This window comes from Patella vulgata, chromosome 5 (assembly GCF_932274485.2).
Source record: "Patella vulgata chromosome 5, xgPatVulg1.2, whole genome shotgun sequence".
Classification (NCBI taxonomy): Eukaryota; Metazoa; Mollusca; class Gastropoda; family Patellidae; genus Patella; species Patella vulgata.
Window position 1 is genome coordinate 72844861 of NC_065883.2, and position 21599 is coordinate 72866459.

General features: G+C 39.4%; 1 protein-coding gene across 2 annotated transcripts in view; it reads right to left on the bottom strand.

Moving 5' to 3' along the window:
- The window catches only part of LOC126822339 (dual 3',5'-cyclic-AMP and -GMP phosphodiesterase 11A), a 147416-nt gene continuing 125817 nt past the window's right edge, over positions 1-21599 (bottom strand). For both annotated transcript variants that reach the window (XM_050551180.2, XM_050551179.2), the window contains 8 exons: positions 21104-21211; positions 17142-17251; positions 16045-16135; positions 13512-13612; positions 10379-10520; positions 5539-5613; positions 4330-4413; positions 1-3239 (listed from right to left, as the gene is read on the bottom strand). In XM_050551180.2, the coding sequence (XP_050407137.1) occupies positions 3114-3239; positions 4330-4413; positions 5539-5613; positions 10379-10520; positions 13512-13612; positions 16045-16135; positions 17142-17251; positions 21104-21211 (837 nt within the window). In that variant the 3' untranslated portion in view covers positions 1-3113. The remainder of the gene's footprint in view (positions 3240-4329; positions 4414-5538; positions 5614-10378; positions 10521-13511; positions 13613-16044; positions 16136-17141; positions 17252-21103; positions 21212-21599) is intronic.

Consider the following 21599-nt stretch of genomic DNA (forward strand, 5'->3'; position numbering starts at 1 on the left):
GTCGAGATAGAGAATGGTGTTTTTGATGTTTTATTAAGATATGTTAACAATTGTTGAACTAAATTAATATTTACAAGAAAGAACATATTATGATATATTTTCATTTACAAACAATACACAATAGATCTACCCACCCAGCTTCTGACTGTACGTCTATTATGGGAGAGTTAATTCCCCTTTATTTGAGCCTTAGCCTTAGCGCTTGTCCAATAGCAACATGGATCCAGGGTTATGGCGCCTACAGTGTTTTCTAATGGTTAAGTTGAAATTTTACGTACATTTTAATGGTTACTAGCTAGTATTATCCAGTGATCCAATATAGATATTGTTCTATAAATGCAAAGGACGATTGATGGCTTAATGGGTTTGGAAATACTGACATAATACAGGAAAAACAATCACAGGTGATAATTTTCTGATCACAGCTAAAATCTGTGTAAATTTAAAAAATCTTTCAAAAACACATATAAAGAATGCCACTTGATTTATAGTACGTAAAGCGTTACATAACATTTGCGACCAAAAATCGGTTAATTCGCAACTGTAGAAGATTTTAATCCCATCTTTGGTGCTGTGCCGGATTGACCAAGGCTTGGCAGGCTGAGGCCTAGGGCCTAAAGATCTAGGGGCAGGGGTAGGGCGGTGGCGGGGGGGGGGGGGCACTAATTTTGATACTGCCATAATCCGTTGTTAAATGCACTGTAGTCTTAAATATCCGTCTTCGTCATTGGCTTTGGGCTAGATCTATTTGTTAAGGCCAGCTCAATTTTCGTCAAGTTCGCTGAGATGTAAGTAAAGTTAGGGCACGTGATTGTTGGTGAGATTGTAGGTTAGGGTTAGGATTGTGATTAGCGCTAGCCCTGTTTACATCTCGAGACCTTTGACCAACCTTGACGTTGGCCTTATCAATTAGATCTACCCCTTGACTTTGTTTAATTGTGTTCACAATACTGTTTCATCTTCCACTAGTCGTGAAGGTGGAGAATTGAGAGGGGCCTCAGAAGTAGAATATTCATTGAAAACCGACAACGTGCCGGTTGTTTCAGGATTATTGCAAGTTAATTATTGTCCTTGTTTATTGCTAAATATAGCAGTTTGGTACATTATGTCATTGCTTTTGGTCCAGAGAGTAAACAATACGAAATTAACTGTGCCAATTAGCCTTTAAGTTACAGAATGATGTAATAACAGTAAGCACGAAACATTAAGTATATTGAACTTTATAAGCAAATTCAAAGTCACCCATTCGGTAAACCTCGGCAGTCGGCAGACTCCGGTACCCTACACCAAACCCCCACTCGGCAAACCTCAGCAGATTCCAGTACCCTACATCTAGCCTCGGCTGTATGACGAAGTCCGCCATTGAAACTACTTTCAAGTTCCCGGATTACCAACGGCGTTGCCCATGACGACGCCTTTGAAGAATGTTTTATCATACAAATATTTCAAAGTCTGAAGCTGTTTTTCTTTGAAGGTTATTCTATTTTCTTCAAACAAGGAAAACTTTGCACTAAAAATTCTACACACTCTTCGAACGACGCAATTTTGATAACTTCTTTTTAAAAGCGACAAGTTTTCCTAATAAGTAAACCGGTGCCGCATCGCAATTGTATAGGCGTAGGTACATATCAATTACCGTCATACAGCCGAAGCTAGATGTAGAGTAACGGAATCTGCCGAGGTTTGCCGAGTGGAATTCAACCATTGGAACTACTTTTAAAAATGGCGGCGCCGATGAAGACGCATGTGAAGAGTGTTTTATCTCAAGAAACTGGATATTGTTTGTTATGTACGTCCGATAGCAAACGCTTACATTGCTAGGACAAATTTGAAATAAAAAAACAACTCTACACACTCTGCGAACGACGCAATTTTGAGAACTTCTTTCTAAAAGCGGCTAGTTTTCCGAATAAGTAAACCGGCCGGTAGCCGCATCACAATTGTATGAGTGTAGCTACACATCACTTACCGCCATACAGCCGAGGTTAGATGTAGGTTACCTGAGTCTGCCGAGGTTTCCCGATGTCTGACAAGAACGCATTGTTGACCAAGAAGGAGTCAGTGAATGTGGTAGGCTCGGGGGGGGGGGGGGGGCTAAAAAAAGTTAATGTGGACCTAAAGAAATTAATATTTTTACATAGTTTAGAGGTTCTGTTACGTCTTTGATCAATTGGTAAGATTGTCCGTATATAGCCACATTTAAAACCCCACGTGGACCAAATCCACTGACTGAGGAGTCATATTATAAAATTTGTAAACGCTCATGCACTATTGTGCTTGATAGTTATATGTTATATAATAATATTAAAATCGTTTTGTTTCTTCAGCAATATTGCGTAGCGTCTTGTGCGTAGCGTATTTAACAACCCCTTCCGCGATAGGAACACATCAAACAAATCCCACCATATGACGTCATCAGGGTAGGTTCATTCAGAGGCACCAATGGCCTATAAAACGATCCCTTGCCGCGAATAGAACTTTCACGCAATATCCTTAACATTTAAAATAGTCTAGTTTGTTATGGTGCTTTAAAATATAATATAAAGCCTTTAAATTAACATGAATGGACAACCTTTGATCTGCATTTGTTTCCTGTTGTTTTGGTTGAAGAATCGAGGTCCAGTAGTCCTTCAAAAGACTACAACGATGTCCTAAATGGCATGTTCACCTGCGCTAGTTTCCGGAAATAGAACGAGAAATGCATTAAGATACGAGTAGCTACACAAAGAATGGTTACGTATTTATCGCTGAACTTTACACGGTGGTTTCTAAAACAGCTCTTTTTTGCTAGTTATTACAGTCCAGTTTCTAAAACAGTCTATTTAGTTAGTCTTACACGCCTGTTTCCAAAAAGCTTGTTTTGCTAGTTTTTACACACAGTTTCTAAAACAGCCTGTTTGGCAAGTGCTTACACTCCCTTTGTGTTAGTCTTAACACGTCAGTACTCCAGTTTCTAAAACAGCTTGTTTCGAAAGTCCTTACACTCCAGTTTCTAAAACAACTTATTTAGCGGTTCTTACAGTCCAGTTTCTAAAACAGTTTGTTTAGCGGTCTTTACACTCCAGTTTCTAAAACAGCTTATTGAGATTAGAAACAGCTTGTTTAGTTAGTCTTTACACGCCAGTTTCTAAAACAGCCTGTTTAGCCAGTCTTTCTGCGTCTAGTATTTCCCATCTGTCTCGATTAGCCAACACACCTTTCAACATCGGTTCAAAATTGGTATCCATTTTAGCTAATTTCTGAAAAGTTAAAACAGAAACAGTGAAAGTTATGTTTCATCTGATACACATAAAACTATAAGGACCCGGCAAGAGACAACGTATAGTCGTTCAAACCCTTGTCAGTTGGCATTCAAAATAAGAGTAAGTCGTATCGCTGCTGCCCGGGCACAATGTCTTCATAGCACACTGTATGGCGTATGTCCGTCTTAATTAGCCCAGTTGGAGAAGAACATAAAATATAACGTTATCGACCTACATTCCATTCCTCAACGAATACTATAAAGAAAACGGAACATTTGTGGCATATCCTCCCTCTCCTCGACTAGCTATAGGTGATGGGGAGATATCGGCCTGCGCTAGAGCCAGAAAAAAATGATCAAGATCTTCTAAATTGTGTCTTGTTTCTGGGATATTGCATCTGGGATTACTGTTTCTGGGGTTATTGTTTCGGAGGTAACAGTTGCTGGGGTTGATGCTTCTGTAGGTATTGTGTCTGGGGGTTACTGTTTCTTGGGTTAATGATTCTGTAGTTAATGTGCCTGGGGGTTACTGTTTCTGGGGTTATTGCTACTGTAGTTATTGTGTCTGGGGGTTATTGTTTCTGAGGTTATTGCTTTTGGGGTTATTGGCTATTGCATCTGCGGTTTGGGATTATTGTTTCTGGGTCATTGCTTCTGGGATTATTGTTTCTGACGTTATTGTATCTGGGATTACGGCTTCCGGGATTGTTGTGTCTGGGGTTTTTGCTTCTGGGATTACTGTTTCTGGAGTTTTGAAATTATTGCTTCTTGGGTTATTGCTTCAGGCGATATTGCTTCTGGGGTTATTGCTTATGGGTTTATTTTTTCTGGGGATATTGTTTGTAGGATAGTAGCTTATAGTATTGTAGGATAGTAGCTTATTGCGTCTGGGGGTTATTGTTTCTGGGGTTTTTGTCTTGGCGGTGTGGAATGGTTCAAAATCGGAATCATCAGCATCTTACGTCAGGGGATAGAGTTGGATATGTGTGAAATAGTTTTATTTAACGCCGCTTCCTCTGGATTGATATCGCAGCCCATTACATTATTACAGTTATTAATATTTTTAAAAGATGATAGAGTTAGATTACCTTATACAGCGGTAAACAGATGCCATCAATCCACGACATTTGTAATTTGGCTATTTCATCTTGTTTCTCTCTGTCCATACATGCCTGTAGAATACACAACGTGGATGAAATAATATGGGGTTTAACGTCCTACTGTTTTGCTCCTACTGGGCTAATGAAGACGGACATACGTCATACAGTGTGCTATAAAATTTTGCCTGGACAGCGGCGCTACGGCCTACTCTTATATCGAATTCCAACTGCCAAGAGATCTTTTACGTGCATGCCATTGCCAATGTGTACACGAGACCTCGATGGTTTGTCCCATCAGAACGACTAGACAACTATTCTTGTCAGGCCCTTCGTCCGTGTGGGCTAATGAGGACGGACATACGCCATGCAGTGTACTATGAAGGACATTTTGACCAGGAAGCACCGTTTCCATCTACTCTTCATCGAGTTCCGAGTGTAAAGGAGTTCTTTCACGTGCACGCCGAATTTAATGAAAAGGACGTGACGTTATGTGTTCTGCACAGTAATATGCCCTTGCTTTGTGAGCCGAAAAACTGAATTTATTACACCTTGCAGGCTCGGTTGTGTGGGACCGGAAGTCGCAATGGTAAAGACTGGCAAATCGTATACAGGTTACACAATGTGTAGAATCGGATTGCGAGAGAGAGAGAGAGAGAGAGATAGAGAGAGAGAGAGGGGAATGAGTTTAACGTCCACTGGACATAAACTAGGTCTTTTCGGGAGTAACATATGGTTTTTATTTCAATAATTCGCATGCGCGTAGAGGTCTTTAGTAGTTGGAGGAAACCAGAGGACCCGGAGAAAACCCACGAGGTTGGACAGGTGACTCTACTCCTTCACACGTACAACCGGGAAATCAAAACCACGCCAGTTGACTCAATGACAGACTTTATGATACAGCGCGCTCGTGCTAACCATTCGGCCATCCAACCCCGCAGAATCGGATTGCCCGAATATCATCAGTTTTATGATGCTAATGTCTTTTCATAAAAATTATTCTACATAATCATTCGAAACCCTTTTTACTCAGAATTTTATAAATTCTATCTTCAAAATATAAAGATAATTGACGCCCATCACCTAACAACAGCCCTTGCATCAATCATTGTAAATACTTAAGTGGAATTTAACACAAATATATTCACGATTACCCAGACGGATCAGCTTTAATATTTAAATAAATAACAAAGTGTTTACCATTGGTTGAAGTTTTAACTCATTCTTTTCTTTATCACCCTGATCAAAAAATTCTGTAACAACCAAATCAGCAGCCTGAAAGAGAAATTAATCAATGAATAATAACAATTACGGACGAACTACGGACAAGTAACTAATCATGAAGCAATCGCCACCATCTTGAAATTCTGACGTCACATCAAAAATGGAAGTACATCAATCGATGCGAAACTGTACACGGGGCGCGCATGTCAGGCGTCAAGTTAATCGTACTTCAATTGGTGGAACCTTTGGCTTTTTTTCGAAGAACAAGAACAAGAAGAACAAGAAGCAGAACAAGAAGAAGATGAGATGCGCTTTCTGTCCACTCCTGGTCCAAAAACATCAAACACAATCGTAGTTATCTCTATTTTGTTTATGCAAATCAAATCAATGATTAACAAAAATATGAATCGTAATCGCAATTAAGTCTTTTACGGGTGTACATTTTGCGCAATTTGTCATGCGCATAGATCACTGATGAACTAATAGCGCCCATGGTGGAACTGGAAATTCCCGAGAGAGAGAGAGAGAGAGCGAGAGAGAGAGAGAGAGAGAGAGAGAGAGAGAGTCTCGATTATCCATTTTTTGATTTAATTATCAATGAGGGTTGAGCAGCAGATCGGATTCTAATACAGTAAATACCGCAGGCTAGCGATGTCATCGAGTGTTGATTATGACCAGGATAATCTAATTAATGTCTAATTAATAGTTTATATAACATTTCAGGCCTAAAGAAAGGTCTAGAATAGGCAGATTTATGTCTTGCATAATGTATGTTTAAAACGAGCGTGTTGCAATACTACGGTAGAAATAATTGACAGTAGCCATCCAAGCATCAATGTTAAGTGTCAGTAGTAAAAAATAAATGACATAAAAAACTGAAACTCATTCCTCAAAATGAATTACATCAACTTCTAGATTTTTTTTATGGAAACCCACCATTTCCATAATAAAGACATATCCGGTAATCATGGCAACACAATAAAACACGACATGTAGAATTCTCATTGATAACTATTCCCGTTTAAATTATTCTCACACCAGGCCTCACGGTGGCAAGGTGGATAAGATGCTGGCTAGCCTGGAGGTTCATTCAGATTTTCCGGCGTGGTTCCCCCTTGTCAGTGATGCAGGACGGACGGCCTGGCAAGGACAGCTGTCTAGTCGTTCGGATGGAACGAAAAACCGAGGTCCCCTGTACACATTGACGTGCACGTAAAAGATCCCTTGACAGTTGGATTTCGTAGTGAAACTGTCCGGGCAAAATTTCCCTCATAGTACACTGTATAGCGTATGCCCGTCTTCATTAGAACAGTAGGGGGTTAAACCCCATTTAATTTCATTTCAATTCCTACTGTTCTGCTCCGACTGAGCTAATGAAGACGGATCTAAAAAATGAAATGAAATGGGGTTTAACGTCCTACTGTTCTGCTCCGACTGGACTAATGAAGACGGGCATATAGTGTTCTATATAGAATTTAATCTGCCAGGGGATCTTTTACGTACACATCAACATGAACACGGGACATCGGTTTTTTTCGTCCCACCCGAACGACTAGACAGCTGTTCTTGCCAGCGAATTATTGAAATTAAAATTAAACCATATGTTAGTTTATGTCGAGTGGAACTTACCCCCCCCCCTCTCTCTCTCTCTCTCTCTCTTGGGAGTTGGAATTCGATATAAGAGTAGGCGACTCATTTGATAAATAACACTAGGCCAAACATAACCTGTCAAGATTCTAGATTCAAATTTCGAAAGTCGTTGATTCTCAATTTAAAAACAAACCCAAACCTTCTATTAAACTACCATAATGATTGATGTCGGTGGCCATGATACCCAATGTTTATCTTGTGCATCACGCTATTGCATCATTATAGAACTTAATACCGATATCCACACAACACCACGACACAACCTTGGTAATAAGATATTCAAATATTGCTAAACAGTGACGACATTGTATAATATAGCAATAAATACTCGGGGTTTGGCTTTGCGAATAATTAACGCGTGCGCGTTGCATCATAAGGTTTGTCATTGAGTCAAGTGGCGTCGTTTCGATTCCCCGATTGTACGCCTTAAAGATTTAGAGCAAAGAAAAATCAAGTAAAAGTATGAGCCGACCTTGATCCCCACTGTCAGCGAGCTCCAATGACGGTGAAGTGAATATGGCTAATTTTACTTGCTTGTCATGCAGATCAGTGCAATTATGAGTCTAATCCATGCCACATAATTTAATCAATGTCATGTCTAGTTCTGTAAATCAGTGTTAATGAGCCTTTATGCCAGAAGAAAATCCACATAATTCACGACATATGGATATCATGGAACTGTCTGTATATGGCCATGCTGGTTCTCGAGTCTCTTTGTACTGATGTGCGATCAAAATACTTTCCAAGAATCACTAAGGACAAGTTTGCAAAATCTTTGCCTAATATGAGATTAAAATAGAGATCTATATTTCGTTTCGTTTTTTTATACTTTCGATGGCCGACACTAAATGAACATCTGACCAGTTGTAGTGAAAGGTCGCGTCAGGTGTCATACGAGCGGCTTTTGACCTTATGACGTCAGGCATTTGTCGTTTCTAGTGGTTTATCCACAGCTCCGTGCACCTCGCGCTAAAAACTCGCCGTAACAGACCGTTTCATTGGCTAATCCCTCATATCATCCAGAACGCGGGTTATATAACAACTCTTCCAGATCTTAGTGTAGTAAAGACAAGTAAAACAAAATTTTGAACTATAAAAAACGAAACGAAATAGGATCTATGTTTTAATCAGATTGTGAGATTTTTGACTAAAACAGAAAAATAAATCACGAAACAACGAACTCAAAGCGTTGGTAATACTTTTGGCTAGTATAATGTAAATAATTACTAGAACAAGAGAGAGAGAGAGAGAGAGAGAGAGAGAGAAATGGGGTTTAACGTCCACTCGACACAAACTAGGTCATTTCGGGACTAACATATGGTTTTAATTTTATTTACATAATTCGCATGCGCGTAGGGGTCTTTAGCAGTGGGAGGAAACCGGAAGACCCGGAGAAAACCCACGAGGTTGGTTACTAGAACAAACACGAGTGCTTACGAACATACTATAGACAAGGAAACGTCATCGCAGCCATCTTGAAATTGTAATCTAATCTACAAAAATCGAAGCCCGTTGATCCATGGGGGCATATTTTTTCTTTCTTTTTATAAACAATATTTTATTCTCAGAAAAGGATTGCGGAACAGGCTAGGCCTATATTGCCACTCCCCTAGAGTTCGCCAATCAATGCGCCATTGACCGAGGAACAATCATGTCAAGTGTCATGTCCATCGTACTCCATCATTTCGGGACTAACACATGGTTCAATTTTATTTCAATAAACATTTCCCTCTGTTTTTGTATTTCTCTGCCTCTGTCGCCCTCTTAGCACCCAGCCCACCCATGACCTAGCAGATCTTGAAGGTTAAGGTCGGTACATAATACATGGTAATACATGTAAATGATTGCCTTCAACATGAATAGATAAAGACCACTTAAACGGCCTGTTGAGAAGTTAAGGAGACGAACTTAAATTGAAAGTAGGATACTTCTATTTTTATTACCACCATGTTTACGAAGACATTCCATCATTAACCGAATTAATGTCTATTGTATTACGCGTTTTACATCTAAATTAGACAAGGAATGTTGAAAAAAAAGACTGGAAGAAAATGAGGAAAATGGCCGATAAAGGAGAGAGTGATTGCCAAGCCAATAACTTAAACGGTTCTGTCTTGCTAATGGAATTAAATTAAACCAAACCATCCATCACGAGTCCATGGCACGAAGTTACTTAGAATCCACGGTGCACTCGAAATGATTGTTTTAGATCACCCATGAACGTGATCCATGGAACATTTCATTCAATTGAAAATTCCAACGACTTGATATCACTCGAAGAAATCATTAACTCCATGCCACTTTTCTTGGCATGTTATTTTGTAGAACACTTGATATAAAAGACTACGTAATTTTAAGGACACTTTCGTTGACGAATATAGCCATGTTATCAACACAAAATAGCGTCAACCTATAAGATATGTCCGTCTTCATTAGCTTTGGTGCGGGAAATTCAGGGTTTAATAACATGTTCATTTTAAAGAAGTGGGTGGAAGCACTTTTGTCGGCTCAAAATTCTCACTTTTACATAACACACGTGGGGAGCCAATGTGACTCAGTGAGTAATACGTTATCTCGTGTTCGATCCCTGCCTTCCTTCTTGTCAGTGGCGCAGGCTAGAGGACCAGACAACGACAACTATCTAGTCGTTCGGAAGGTATGGAAAACCGAGTTCCCGTGCACACATTGGCGTGTGCGTAAAAGGTCCTTTGGTAGTTGGAATATGATATAAAGTAGACCATAGCGCCGCTGTCTGGGCAAAATTTCCCTCATAGCACACTGTATGGACGCATTGTGTTGACAAGACGTTAAATCAAATTCCATTTAACGTCCATTCGACACAAATTAGGTCATTTTGGGACTAACATATGATTCAATTTTATTTCAATAATTCGCTTGCGCGTGGGGGTCTTTAGCAGAGGCAGGAAACATGAGGACCCGGAAAAAACCCACGAGGTTGGGCAATCAACACTACTCCTTGTCATCCTTCAACTGGGGAATCGAAACCACGCCATTTGAATCAGTGACAGACCTTATGATGCAATACGCACGCCCCAACAATTCGGCCACCCAGTACTCCACCATTGATGCAACGGCCCGAGTAACATGTTCAGCCAGGGTCCCCATGGAAACTTAATCCAACCCGGCCAAGGATTCCCGTACTTACCCGTCTTTGTATATCCCAGGGTTTAGTAATGGCTGCTATATCACAGGTAGTCATAATAATACTCCGATAGATTTCTTTAGATTCACGATCATCACATATCTTTATACCAGCATCAACTAATGAAAAGAACTTCTCACGTAATCTGTAAAAAAAAAAGACAACATGAAGGTTAACTAGTATCAATATGTAAAAACTGAAGGCTGATCACGAATCCGGAACTTCCGCAACTATATTCGCGGAGTTATCTCCCCGTGTATATTTTAACCACGGTGTAGTAGTTTTAGAATATATTACTGGGATGGGGAATGCGCAAAAGTTTTTTTTTGTCGGTAATAAGGAGGCCTGCGCGGCAAGCCTTCTCGTATGTTTGCAGTAAGCCACAGGAGCTCAGTGGAAAGGCTGTTGGTTCGATCCCTGTGTTGACCAAGACAGCTCATCGGGATATTTTACTGTGGCCTCCTCTTGTCTGTGTTGTTGGGCGGAGAACCCGACATAGAAGAATGTCCAGTCGTTCGGATCGGATCAAAAACCGATATCCGCGGACACGTTAGCTATTATTCATAAGAACCCTTGGCAGTTGGAATTGTCAGGGCCCAATTCCCCTCATAGCACGTTTCATATTGTATAGCCCAGTCGGTACAGAACAGTTTGACGAAAAACCCTATTTTATTCCAAAAAATGTTGCTCTGGTTATATCACATTATTGTTAACCCAAGAGAAATGAAATGGGGTTTGACGTCCTACTGTCTGTACCGATTGGGCTAATGAAGAAGGGCTTACGCCATACAGTGTGCTATGTGTGAAATTTTGCCCGGACAGCGGCAACTGTTAGGGGATCTTTTACGTACACACCAATGTGTACACGGGACCTCGGTTTTTCGTCCAACCCGAACGACTATACGATGGGTCCTGCACAACTGACACGGGAGAGCCACGCAGGAAAATCCCGTTGAACCTTGCCGGTCAACGCTGGGATCGAACACGGGACATCCAACATCTTACTCACCGAGCCACCATGACTCCGGGCTGTTAACCCCAGTCAACTTTGATGTGATAAATTTAGTTGGAATAAATCAATACAGAAACCAGTAATGATATTAGTAATTTGAGCTTCATAAGAATCTTAGGTCTGCAATCCTATTATTGACTTAATAAGTCTTATAACAAACTTAGTCAGAAAGTACGTATAATTGAACCCTTATCTTCTTAGGTTAATTCGGTACAGAACTAATGAAGATATTTTACGTTTTAACATCCAGTGATTACGTTTCTAGTGTAAGGAAAGATTTGTAATATAAGAATCTTCAATGAAAAAAATGGAATTAAACAGTTAGAAGGTTTACTGGATCCATGTGATTTAAAGCGTTGACACATGGATCCAAAATGGCAATCTAATTAACATAAAATTTACGACATAATGGATTCTTCAATGTTTTGATGGTGATCATGAAGAAAATAGGCCTACATCTGTTCTCAGGAATCCGATAAGATTTTCAAAAAATAGATCAGTAGAATTATAGATTGTTATTCCACAAAGTCGAAAGGTATGTTAGATTTTTAATTCAGTCAAGTTAGAGCGAGTTTATTGCCGTACTTTGAGCTCCAAACCCGATAGAAATGAAGGTGGAAGTGGTCATAATAGTTTTAGAGATCACTACGTGATGGCGCTCCTGCGTCGCGACAAACGGGGCCGATTTGTCAGCTTGGGGACAGTTTGTTATCCTCTTCCAATATGATTTAGTTCATTTGCTAAGGAAAGTTGAAACTGCAATAAGAACGTGATTAGAGAAAGATAGGCCCTTTCAGGCCACCGCAGGTGTTCCAACGGGGTGTTAACGTACATAGTAAAGAGAGCGTGTCTTTAGCAAAGGATATGTGAGACGAAGATGATAAAAGTTTACGGACGGCAAAATATGTAGCTCATATAGATTATACTCACTGTACATTATGTGTTATATGACATATACTAACTTAATATGTTATGATAATATGACTTATATTTACTGCATATGTAATGATAATATGACTTATATATACTGTATATGTAATGATTACATGACTTATATTACTGTATATGTAATGATAATATGGCTTATATTTACTATATATGTAATGATAATATGGCTTATATTTACTGTATATGTAATGATAATATGGCTTATATTTACTGTATATGTAATGATAATAGAACTTATATTTACTGTATATGTAATGATAATATGACTTATATTTACTGTATATGTAATGGTAATAAAATGAAAGAAAGAAAGAAATGGGGTTTAACGTCGACATGAACTAGGTCATTTCTGGACTAACACATGGTTCAATATTTTAAAAATTCGCTTGCGCTTAGGGGTCTTTAGCAGTGAGAGAAATTCGAGGACCCGGAGAAAACCCAAGGGGATGGACAGTCGACCCTATTTCTTGTCACGTACAGCCGGGGAATCGAAACCTCGCCAGCTGACTAAATGACAGACCTTATGATACAGCGCGCACGTGCTTACTATTCGGCCACCCCCACCCGAAATGATAATATGGCTTATTGGAATTCTATATGTAATGATAATGTGATAATATGTAATGATAATGATAGTATGTAATGATAATATGACTTATACTTATTGTATATGTAATGATAATATGGCTTACACTTACTATATATGTAATGATAATATAACCTACACTTACTTTACGCATATTTAATGGTAATATGTCTTATACTTACTGTATATGTAATGATAATATGGCTTACACTTACTGTTCACATATGATATGATAATATGTCTGATACTTACTGTATAGTTAATGATTATAAGACTACACTTACTGTATATGTAATGGTAATATGGCTTATACTTACTGTATATGTAATGATAATATGACTACACTTACTGTATATGTAATGATAATATGACCTACACTTACTTTACACATAATAGTATGTAATGATAATATGAGTTATACTAACTTCATATGTAATAATAATATGACTTAAATGTATTGTATATGTAATGATAACATGGCTTATATGTATTATATATGTAATGGTAATATGGCTTATATGTATTGTATATGTAATGATAATATGGCTTATATGTATTGTATATGTAATGGTAATATGGCTTATACTTACTGTATATGTAATGACAAATCTGTGGCTAATATGGCTTGTTTTAACAAATTAATAACTTCACTGTAGTCTTCAGATGAAAAATTGCTGAATATATTATGACCCTGAAAATATCATAAAAATAAAATTCAATATTTTTTTTATTTAATAGGGCGACATTGATTGATAGTAAGTTTCTAATGTTTCTTACTTCGAGTACTTTACACTTTATTCTGTCAAGCTGTCAATGTGAAAAGCTTTAAGTCAATATTACCCAGTAATAGTACACCCGTTGAATTACCCCAGTATTTAAAGGGGTAGAGAGATAGAAAGAGAAATGGGATTTTACGTCCACTCGACACAAACTATGTTCCAATTTTATTTCAATAACTTGCTTCTGCGTAGGGTCGTAAGCAGTGGGTTGAAACTGGAGGACCCGGAGAAAACTCACGATGTTGGACAGACGACCATAGCCTACTCCTTGTTCCGTACAAGCGGGGAATCGAAACCACACCACATGACTCAATGACAGCCAGCTTGACCAGCACACACACGTTAACCATTTAGCCACCCAATCTCCCCAGTATTTAAAGGGAGTATAGTCTTAACTCAATATTATATAGAGTCTTCGACATTGCAAACATAATTTATTGGTCCATTAAATAAATAGTAATGTACTTTGTCATATTCTGTGAAAATATGGGATCCTAACATCCTATTTTAGGCAGTATGTTATATTTTAAAATCAGTCGACCAGTGCCATTTGTAATGAGGCGCCTTAATGAACGAGGCAAAAGGTCAGTGCGTAAGTAAAATGTCAAACCGTACTTCCGATGTAGACTGGGTCAACCAGCCGGGAGCGACTTCAATCCAATTTAGTCTGCTCACGTATTTCGATATTACAATATAATTGTAAAGAAAATGAATCTAAATCAGCTCATATACACCAATATTACAATAAGATGTACCTTGTGACCCTTTACGTCCATTTGGTTTAAAAAGAACAGAGCTATAGCTTCTTTAGCGCGTATTATAAGTGGACGGATGCCCTTAAAGCTAAATCTTGCATGCAGCAAACCTTGTAAGGTATGAGTAGAAAAGGAGAAAAAAAATCAATCCACTCACGCACTTTATTTCCATACAATTCACCATATTATTATGGTGTTAAGGAATACGACGCACAGAGAGAAGAAAAAAAAAAAACTCTGTTCACTTGACATTTGTTCGCGTACCACCCATTATCCACGTATTCAAAATACAGTAATTGTTATAAATTTTATAATGAACACGTCGATAATTATCTCGCAAAGATTTCTATATAACGACATTTTATACAATTTTTGTCAATTGTGGCATATTTTATAGGTTTTCTTCAGTTAATGATCGAACAATTGAAAAACCACGATCAATAGAGTCTGCCGGGAGGAAAAATATTATGTTTAATAAAATAAATTCCCCCTTTTAACATTTCACAAGATGATGTATATAATTGTTAGCTTTTATCTCTAGCCCGAACAACCGGAAGTGTTGTAAGAAAAATAAAATAACAAAGACTGACCAATCACACGTAGTGTCTCATAATAAATAGGAAGTAAATATCTGAGCCCAATTATTGACAATTATGGGTGGGAGTTATATACAATAATTTAAAGCACAATTATGGGTGAGAGTTACGGACAATAATTTTAAAGCACAATTATGGCGCTTTCTGATTTTAGAGATCATTTCACGTTTTACTTAATATAAGCGTTCACCTTATATGGGTAACAATAATTTATAAATAGATGGCATTGAAATAAAAAGGGGGCCTAACCTCGTGCGTTTCTGCACCAACTGGGCTAATGAAATGGGGTTTAACGTCCTACTGTTCTGCTTCTATGCTGGGCTAATGAAGACGGGCATACACCATACAGTGTGCTATGAGGGAAATTTTGCCGGGGCAGCGGCACTATCGCCTACTCTTATATCGAATTCCAACTGTCAAGGGATCTTTTACGTGCATTCCAATGTATACACGGGACCTCGGTTTTTCGTCTCATCCGAAGGACTAGACAGCTGTCCTTGTCAGGCCCTCCGTCCTGCATCACTGACAAGGGGGAACCACGCCGGAAAATCTGGATGAACTTTCTCGGCTAATGCAGGGATCGAACACCCAACCTCCAGATTAGCGAGCCAGCGTCTTACCCACTTAGCCACGTGATCCTGGGCTAATGCCTACAGGTATAGTCGTGAAGTATTCTGGGGGGAGGGGTGCACCATATTAAAAAATACCGAGGATCCTCCTCGAGTGACCCCGGAACCTACCGTTTACTGTGACAGCCTCTAACCCACGGGGCTTACAGGAGTTGTCAAGTCGCTACCATTTTATTAATTACCTATTTTTCAATAATAGTTTCAAAAATACACGACCCGAAATACAAATACATTCCAGCTTAAATTACCACAGATATGGCACTTCATTGTCGTCCGGTGCTGACCGAGTTTGAAAGTAGTATCGAGGGTTCACACAAGGTCCGGATTTTAACAAATTTATATAAAAAAAATAGTCAATACTTACATCACTGTTCAATATCATAATGGCATGATTAAAATGATGATGTTCTAGCGTAGCTTTTGTACCGTATAATTGTGCTAGAGGTGAGCTAGACCTGTCAATAAACGATTAAAATGATCATAACAAGCATTCTGGGAAAATTACTAAACAGATACAATAGATTGATAGCGCGAAGTTTAACGTCCACTCCTCGACACATACCAGGCCATTTCCAGGGGTATTTAAATAATTAGCTTACGCGTTGAAGTCATTAGCATTGGGTGGACCCGGAGAAAGCCTCCGAGGCCGGGAAAGTGACCTTACTCCTTGTCGTGATGTAAAGCTAACGTATTGACCCCTTTGTCCCGAGGTGGATATCGGGGGTCGTTTGGGCCCCTAGTGGTTGGAAATCGGGGACAGTAGACAAGAAAGATTCTTGGAACAGTCTTGGCAGTTAGACACGGTGACTACCAAATAGCATGTGCAGGAGAAACCGGACTACGAAGAATGCAAAACCGATAAGACAAACCAGCGGACAAAACAAATTACACAATTTCAGTCAAACTACTGAAATGAAATGAAATAAACTGGGGTTTAACGTCCTACTGTTTTGCCCCTAAACTGGGCTAATGAAGACGGGCATACGCCATACAGTGTGCTATGAGGGAAATTTTGCCCGGGCAGCGGCGCTACGGCGTACTCTTTTATCGAATTCCAACTGCTAAGGGATCTTTTACGTCCACGCCAATATGTACACGGGACCTCGGTTTTTTGTCCCATCCGAACGACTAGACAGCTGTCCTTGTCAGGCCCTCCGTCCTGGATCACTGACAAGTGGAAATCACGCCGGAAAATCTGGATGAACTTTCTCGGCCAATGCAGGGATCGAACACCCGACCTCCAGGCTAGCGAGCCAGCGCCTTACCCACTTAGCCACGTAATCCCCTCTCAAACTACTGAGTTTAGGATTTTTTCGATAGTCAAAGATCATTGCCAAGATCATTGATACCAGAAAAATGATCCACGATGGGCAGATTGAACGCTTACATAATGCATCTTTAAATATATATTGGCAGTGGAGAGAGAGAGAGAGAGAGAGAGAGAGAGAGAGATGGACTTACTTCTGTTGAAAAGCGTTGTTAGTACCTCTATGATCTAGATCATGACAGAGACAGGCCACAATTAGAGCTAGAATTTCTTTATCATTAAAATATTGCCGTGTGTTACAATTCTAAAAATAAAAACATTTATTAAATTATCTTAACATATATTGGCGGCAAATTCAGCATTTGTATACATCTTATTAAAGAACGCAGACAGTTAACTGAATGGGCTTTAACGTCTTACTGTTCTGCTCCGACTGGTCTAATAAAGACGGGCATACGCCATGCTGTTTTCTATGAGAGCAATTTTGCCTGGACAGCGGTAGTACGATCAATCTTTATATCGAATTCCAACTGCCAAGGGATCTTTTACGTTCACGCCAATGTGTAAACGGGACCTAGACTTTTCGTCCCATCCAAACGAATAGATAGCTGTCCTTGTCATTTCCGATCAAGTAGAATTCAAATGTCGGTTAATTTCATCAATCCAAGTGTTGGCCGAGCAGGTTCAGCGGGATTTTTCGGAATGACTTCCCATCGTCAGTGGTGTAGGACAGGGTGCCTGACAAGGAAAATGTCTAGCCATTCGGATTGAATGAAAACCCCAAGTCCCATGTACATATTGACATACACGTAAAATAACCTTTGGCAGTTGGAATTTGATATAATAGTAGATCGTAGCTGTCGAGGAGTGATTTCCCTAGCACACTGTATGGCGTACGCCCGTTTTCATTAGCCCAGTCGGTGCAGAACAGAAGGACGTTAAACCCCATTTCATTTCCCTCATAGCCAGTGGCGGCGCCAGCCGTCGGTGGTTGGAGGGGCAAAGCTGGGGCAAAGTCCAAGGTTAAGGGGGCAAAGCCACGAGCTTCAACTAGAGGTAGGGGGCCTCCCCCAGAAAATTTTGAAAAACAGGTTGCCGGAAATGCAGCCTGGCAGTATTTCAGGCATTGAACGACGAGGTAAAGTGTCAAACGAACGGACTTGCGAATTACGACGAAGCCCACTCACGAGCGTCAAATTAGGGAGTCCTCCCCCAGAAAATTTTGAAAAATAGACTGTAGGAAATGCTGTCTTACAGTATTCTGTCAGGCACCGATCGTCGAGATAAATAGATCTGACCAGATTCCGTCCGTCGCCTGATCACTAGTTTATCCGACTAGAGAACAAAATGTCAAACGAACGGACTTGCGAACCTCAACGAATTCCCTTGTGAGCGCCAAAGTAGCGAGTCCATTGGGGGCCTCGCCAAGAAAATATTGAAAAACAGACTGTCGGAAATGCTCTACAACATGAAAGTTTATGACTGAGTGTGGATGTGGGATTTATTCAACGTAGAAGGTATTGATTACCGAAACGTATCACAAATACTTTTTTTTATTTTCTAAAATTATTGGAGGGGGGGGGGGCAAACAGAGGGCAGACCAGAGGGCAAATGCCCCCCCCCCCTTGCCCCCCTCCCCTGGCGGCGCCACTGCTCATAACACACTGTATGACGTATACCTGTCTTCATTAGCCCAGTCGGCGCAGAACAGAAGGACGTTAAACCCCATTTCATTTGATTGCCGTTATTAGTATGGGATACCTGTAACGATTTGCCCACAGAAGAACTAGAATCAGAATCGGAGCCAATAGTTAACGAAGGCAAATTGCTAATCTCCTATGGAAGACCAAACAGCTCTATATTCAGTGTTGTTAGTCCTTATTTCTTAATTCATAGTTCTTGATTCTTATTTCTTCATTTGTTGTTGTATTTCGACATTTGTACACTAAAATTAACATTTGTATCTTAAAATCAATATTTGTTTTACAAATCAGACATTTGTCATATCAGATTTGTAAAATGTATTTTTGTTTAATTTAATTTTATTTTAATATAAGGATAAAATTTATTTTATTAAATCAAAAAAATAATCTACATTTACATTTCATCATAGACATACAACGAAAAACAAATCTCGAACAACAAATTTCTAAATACAAATCTCCAAATACAAATCTTGCAAAACATTTCTTCAAAAACATTTCTTCAATAACATTTCTCCAAAAACATTTCTCGAAATTCATCAAACCGGAAATTATGACGACATGAACGGAAATCAACCTGGCATACAATAAGTCACCATACAACAAAGGAGAATCGTGCAAACATATATACAATAGGAAAAATCGCTCGATCACCGCGACTTTAGTGAAATCGCGTGCGTGTTATCTCTCTCTCTCTCTCTCTCTCTCTCTCTCTCTCTCTCTCCCTCGTTGCTGGAAATAACTGTCATAAAGAAGACAATATCACTTTAACTGAATGAAGTCATATTGTATAGTTTGTCTTAATTTTATCGATGATACGCGTCTTGTTTTATGACATCCGGAATATATACAATAGGAAACATCGCTCGATCACCGCGACTTCTCTATCTCTCTCTCTATCTCTCTCTCGTATTAACTTATATATATATATATCAGTTAATCTGATCTAGCATTAAATAAAAAAAATTGAAATTAGTCTATTAAGGACTATAAATTAAGAACTAAGAATTAACAACACTGAATAAAGAGCTGTATGGTTTTCCATAATCTCCGGGTAGAATAATAAGATGGTGGGTGGCCAGTATGTCGTAAATTAAATTCGAGGGAGCAGACATTGTTCTGCGCCGTGATTTAGTTGTTAAACATATAAGCATTCTTATTAAAATGGAATTGCGTGCGGTATAAATGTCCATTATTATTTTCGTGATAATATCTATAATTCCAAAAGATTCCCGACGCCATCTTAAAGGTCAAATTATCGTTTTCAATAAGATAAGAACATATTTGCCGAGTTTTTGTCAATTTCAATAAATGTAAAATACTTTGGAAATCTGTCATAGTCTGGCAATAAATCGCTGTATCAGAATTGCAAAGAATTCCGCAGGCCAAGTCACGTGATATCTAACACTTTAAGTGCTATTTTATTAGCTTTTGGAAATGAAATGGGGTTTAACGTCCTACTGTTCTGCTCCGACTGGGCTCATGAAGATGGGCATACGACATACAGTGTGCTATGAGGGAAATTTTGCCCGAGTAGCAGCATTATGGCCTACTCTTATATCAAATTCCAACTGCAAAGAGATCTTTAACGTGCACGTCAATGTATACACGGGACCTCGGTTTTTCGTCCCATCCGAACAGCTGTTCATGCCAGGCACCACTGAAAAGGGGAAATCACGTCGGAAAAAATCCTGATGAACTTTCTCGGCCAAAGCAGGGATCGAACCAGCGAGCCAACGTCTTACCCACTTAATCACCGTGGTTCCTTTAGCTTTTGGATAGTAGTGGTTGTGATTGGGGAACCCGGGTTTTTTAACACCCGCAGAAATTAGCCGAGGACTGTTATATTATTTATATACAAAAGTACAAAGAACAATTTTAACTAGTCCACATCTCAAATGATATGTGTTATCAAGTATTCTAGAAAGAGTCTCAAATCAACGATAATTTTCGAAATGATTCCGCTGAAAAGTTGGACCTTAACATTTTTTTCACATTTTTCATGATTTAGTTGAGAGCGACCTTTAAATAAAGAGAGAAAGATAGAGAGAAAGAGAGAGAGAGAGAGAGAGAGGGGGGTTAAACGTCCACTCGACACAAACTAGGTCATATCGGGACTAAGACATGGTTCAGTTTTATTACCATAATTCCGCTTGCATGTAGGGGTCTTTAGCAGTGGGTGGAAACTGGAGGACCCGGAGAAAACCCACGAGGTTTGACAGGCGACCCTCCTCCTTGTCACGTACAACCGGGGAATCGAAACCACGCCAGTTGACTCAATGACAGACTTTATGATACAGCGCGCACACGCTAACAATTCAGCCTTCCCCCCGGCCTTTAAATAAATGCTGAAACGTTGTTCCTTTTCAGCTGAAATAAGTTTGCACTATAAAACCAATTTTAGTCGGATTTCAGCGACTAAATGTCATTCTAAACTGAGATATATTACTTACATTCATGGAGGCGAACATAATTTGGCAAACATTAAAAGCATGGCGCCAGTTATGGTAGGCAACATTTCTATAATTCTTTTTCACTGTTAATAACCACCGAATTAAAACCTGCAATTAAGGAAACAACTTAATTTATCAATGAACACAGAGATGTGTAGGTGTCTGTGATGGGGGACGTCAATAACTATAAAAGTAAAAATCCATTAAAACATGCGGCCATTTTCCTACTGTTTCTATAACTACCATCTAGAGACTGGGCTATATCTAAACAACCGACCCGGAAGTGATATATCGTACCGGGGCGTCCATAATAACAGAAAAACTCCATTAAAATATTCACCATTTAGGGATTGGACTATAGCCAAATTACAGAATCAAAGGAAGCAAGCTATTTGTGTTACAGAAAACAATGGGGGTGCTCGATGTCAGCCCGGAACGTTCCAAATAGACAGAATTGCAACCGAGTGACGCGGAGTTCTGCCAGTCCCGACAACGG